The 4821-nt window shown below is 38.8% G+C and overlaps 1 protein-coding gene across 5 annotated transcripts in view; it reads right to left on the bottom strand.

Moving 5' to 3' along the window:
* Nucleotides 1-1253: 1253 nt before the first annotated feature.
* Nucleotides 1254-4821, bottom strand: part of zc3h18 (zinc finger CCCH-type containing 18) — a 42279-nt gene continuing 38711 nt past the window's right edge. For all 5 annotated transcript variants that reach the window (XM_067500805.1, XM_067500807.1, XM_067500809.1 and 2 more), the window contains 2 exons: nucleotides 4031-4121; nucleotides 1254-2723 (listed from right to left, as the gene is read on the bottom strand). In XM_067500805.1, coding sequence (XP_067356906.1) covers nucleotides 2495-2723; nucleotides 4031-4121 — 320 coding nt within the window. In that variant the 3' untranslated portion in view covers nucleotides 1254-2494. The remainder of the gene's footprint in view (nucleotides 2724-4030; nucleotides 4122-4821) is intronic.

The following is a 4821-nucleotide window of genomic DNA, read 5'->3' as shown; positions in this document are numbered from 1 at the left end:
TTAAAATAATAATTGACAGGATGATGTTTGATAGCCAAGAATTTTGGTGTCCTATCGTCTCTTGCGAACAGAACATTGAAGACTGGCTGTTTCATCTGTGTTACACACCAGACGCTAAAATTATATTTTCTCTCTCAATGGCAGATGTGGAATCACAAATTTACCATACACCAATCTGAGCTCTTCCTCACTGGCTTTTGGGGAATTGAACGTGCTTCTGATAACAAATATTAAATGGGAGTTGATTAAAGAGTTCAGGTCTTTCTGTATTATCAGTTTCCTCGGGAATAACATACCTGCTGACATTTTACACTGACAGATTATTTGAGTGTCCTTATTAGCGTTCCTTCTACACATGGACTAACTGTACATGCTCTCTGTACTTAAAGTACTGTTTACATTGCTGTATTGGTACTTGGATCTCCTAAAAACAGAATTTAAAACCAAAACACATTTACAATTTACTAAATTTTCTTGACAATATATAGTTACACTTTAGCTGCGGAGCTTCATGATAGCTTCTTTTACCTCGGAGCTTGCAGAATTCCAGTCTGGCAAATGTCAGGAAGCTGCAAAAATGATTTAGTCAATGATGCAGATTTCCATCTTAATGCATGTATTGAGGTCTGAAATTTTACACATCAGAAAGGGATATTTTCAACCGTTGAACACTAGTGTCATTCAATTGTTTAATAATGATTCCACTTATTCAAAACCTATACTTTGCTGCTGGTGCAAAAAATGTGACCTACTTTTCACAAGGAATGTTTATTCAGCAATGTTCAAGTTATTGAAAACTAGGCAAATTTTAGGTAAAGGTTACACAGTTCAGAGGGAACTCTAAAAGGAATTCCTAAATGCAAAACACTTGATGGAACCACAAAATACCTGATTCACACACAATCATCTATTGAACTCCCGACTGAGAGATGACAATTCACTCCTCCTTGCAATACTTACCCTCAATACAGAAGGTACTTGCATAGGTCAACCCTTAATCAAGATTTAATTAGTCCACGTTAGAATGATGATTAATTCATTAGTGTTTCATTTTTGCATAACACTGATGGTAAAGAATGTCAATTTCTCCTTTTTCGAATGAAATCTATAATAGTATACAAAAAAAAGACAATTATGTTCCGAGAACATTGTACTGACAGAGTGATCATGTACAGAGCCATGCCACTAGCATAATTAAACAAAACAAGTTTTAACCTGCTGGCTGTACCTATTGCATAAGTGCAACACCTTAATGAAAAGGAAATGACACAGTGGCTTTTATTAGAGAAAACAGAAGTGCAATGGACATTTCTCAACACTTAGCTGATGGAATGTTGAGTAACAACCCGAAACTTGTTGGCTCATTGTGTCCTAATGAAATAATTGAGAGCGGCTATTTTTAGGATAAAGACAGAATGATGACATACTCCACATTCATTAGATTCCATATCTAAATGCTTCTATCAAACTGTACATCTTTATTTAAAACAGTTCCTTAAATCTCACACAACAGCAGAGAAAAACTGACCTTCTCTTTATCAAAATAGTTTATTTAGAAGGCTTTTGTCACAAAAGCAAGAGATATCTTGTCTCTAAATGTCCCCGTTCCACTTCTCATACTCCTACAACTAAAAATGTGACAAATAAAACACTGGTTCATCGCTTGCAAAGAGCTAGGAAGAAAATAAATGCTGTAGATAAAAAAAAAAAGCAATACTTCACATCAGTGTTGTCTATAATTATATGTGTGAAATAATCTGATGACTCACTATTATTGTACAAGGTGTGACTGTGAACACTGCCCTAAAACTGGGAATAGACAAATCATTGGTTGAGTTGGGCCTGCTGTGAACAAAGCATGGGCTTGTGATGTTTTACACAGGCTGAAAACAGATGCTCAAGACTTTGTTGATTTACACACAAGCCCTGTCAGTACCCTGTAGAGCTGGCCCAACAGTCACACCACTCCACACGGAGAAAACTAAAGAAAAATCATGAAAACAACATCATAAAAAGGGGCATAGAAAGACAGAAGTAGTAGGATCAATGTGTGGAAATCTGTTATTCATCACATCACATCACATCAGGAAGATGCTTCCTTTCCACTGGAGGAACAGATTGAACAGCAAGTGATCAAGTGCACCTTACTACTCTTCTGTTTCTGTAAAGTCTACCAAGCGCACTCCAGTCCTGAGATGTCCTCACTCTCCAAATGCCCAAATCTTCCCTCTTCTATCTCACTGCAGCTGCAGCAGAGACATTGAAAGATTGTTGAAGGAAGGAAAAGTCGGGCTTATGGGAGTGAATGACGCTTTAGAACGGAGCAGAGTCAAACAAGCAGAAGATGGTTTTCTTGGCGGCATGAACCACACAACATTTTTACACGTCCACTGATGGCAGGGGAAAACAACCCATCCTGTGGTCCTCACTGTTACCCGCCTCACAAGGCTGTACAGGCTGGCAGGTAGGTGAAGGGGAGAGAAGACAGCTTCCTTTATTTAGCAGGGATCTTCGCTCGCTTCCGGGCGATGGCGTCTTCCACCGCCTTCAGCTGTTTCAACAGCTCCTCCCGCCGGGACAGCGTATTGCTGGGTTTGCTGGAGCCTGACCCTGAACTGGACCCTGAGCCAGCACCTGAGGCAGAGCCTGGGGCGGCTGGTTTGCCCAATGGCGCTGCTGGGCCTTTCCCAGAGGACTTGGAAGGTGGTGACAAAGGACGTTTTCTGAGAAAAGAGAGAAAGGGTCAGTTTTACATTTAGTCATTCACTCTTCACTGGGGGACCGGAGGAGCTGGCAACCAAACCATGTGATTAGTGGATGAACCACTCTGCCTTTAAAGTTACAGTTGCCAGCTGATGCACATAGAACATTAAGCATCGATAACAACAAGATGGCTGTTATGCCAGGCTTCTAATAACAAATTTTATTATTATAATTATAATTAGTATTTACATAATTTAGATAAGTCTGTTAAAACTGTACTTAGGGCCCAAACCCCAAATGTACTAAAAACCTACATTTATGCAAGCATGCAAAGAATACAACAAATGTATCTATTTTTTGGACTTTGTTGAGCATTAATAATATAATACATTAACTTTCTGAAAGGCCGTCATAATTCACATAAAAAGAAATACTGGTTATATATTAAGGATACTTGGACTAGTACATCAGCGCACTCACATCATGTAAACAGACGCATATTGTCAACAACCACAAACAGAGAGCTCAGATCAGTGTGCAGATCTGTTTTTCTCAGATGCAACCGTTAAGCTTCACTACAACAAACCGGGTTCTCTAGGTTTCTAGCCCTAGAGTCATGACAATACTGTAGACTGTATGTACTGTATGTGGTTTTGACTCAAGAGACCAAATACAGTGAACTATCACTTAGATCACTTCTACAAAAAAAAAGAACCTGAAAAATGATTTCACAATGTAGGCAATTTATACAATGTGCAACGTAAAATTTTAAATTTACTATTACTAACAGAAACCCTGCTCTGTATGATGAGTAGGATTAGGTGAAATACCAAATGGTTTTAAGAAAAGATAAACTGGTAGAGTCATGCCCAGGGATATGAAATACAGGTTGACAAATGCTGGCAACTACTATGAGTCATAATTAGTAATGTTAAGGTATCATCTTCTTCTGTTTATCATGATACTTGAGATCTGAACAGAATCTATTTTCTGCTCTTCCTATTGCATAGCAGCTGTTACATTGGGGAATTTGTGCAAGAACCAGTCAGTTTTGTGACACGTGCAGAAAGGGTGAAATATCTATGTGGTTCCACTAGCGTGAAATGTTCCTCATTTTGGCTAGACACTTGTGGTCAGGCAAACTTCATGATCTGAAAACCCTGATGTGTTTGGGCTAAATCACCGTGATCAGTGCTGGTGATGATGCGTTAGAATTTCCACACTTCCAGATGAATGCACTTCTTTTTACACCTTTTGACTTTTGTTGTTGTATGATCTTGTGATAACTACAAAACTACAGCAACAACGTGCAGAACATTTAACCAACCTGTCACCCTGGGGGGGCACTGGTATGGGCCCTCTGGGCCGTTCCATTCGAGGGGAGAGCAGTGGTCGACCAGGTATCCTTTTCTCACGGCCTAAAAAAGACAATTTTGACTGTTAATGATGCCGATACGACTACAGTAGTTTTGGACACTGCACAGCTCTTAAAGTAGAACAGCTCTATTAGTCTCTTATCATTGGTTAAAATTTTTATGAAATGTCTCAACTTCTACTTTGGGCAAAGGAAATTAGGATGTGGGCTTTGTAACAGGCATGGATTGGACAGAATTCATTTTGCTATTCACAGCTACTGTGTCTCTCCAAATAAGAAAGAGAAGTAGTGAAACCATAAAGACCTCTGTGTTTGTCAAATTCTGAAAATAACCATCCACAGTGGTTGATTAAAAGGGACTATGCAGACTTAAAACATCACAAAGATTTTAGCAGTAAGGACAAGTTTATGACCACTCATATACCTTTGTTCATGTTTAACAGATTAAACCCACTAAGTTCACTTCAAAATTTTTACTCATATACTCATATAGTACATACTCTATACAAGTACTCTACAAAGAAACAAGTAGAAGTTCAGATTTGTTCCACAAATTTTCACTGTTGAAAAATGCGGTAAAGAATCATTTCTAGTAATGGATGATCCAATCAATCGGATGGGAGCAGGATAGCAGACAAGGTTAAACTTCAAATTTCAAGTTTCAGGAGTTGGCAACTACTCAGGTTCAAATCACCATGCAGTTGTAGTTGGATGTTTGACCCCTTTTCTTCGCAGAATTGGTG

The sequence above is a fragment of the Channa argus genome, chromosome 4 (genome assembly GCF_033026475.1).
Source record: "Channa argus isolate prfri chromosome 4, Channa argus male v1.0, whole genome shotgun sequence".
In the NCBI taxonomy this organism is placed as follows: Eukaryota; Metazoa; Chordata; class Actinopteri; order Anabantiformes; family Channidae; genus Channa; species Channa argus.
The sequence above is the reverse complement of the archived record's forward strand: the minus strand, read 5'-3'. Positions and strand labels throughout refer to the sequence as shown.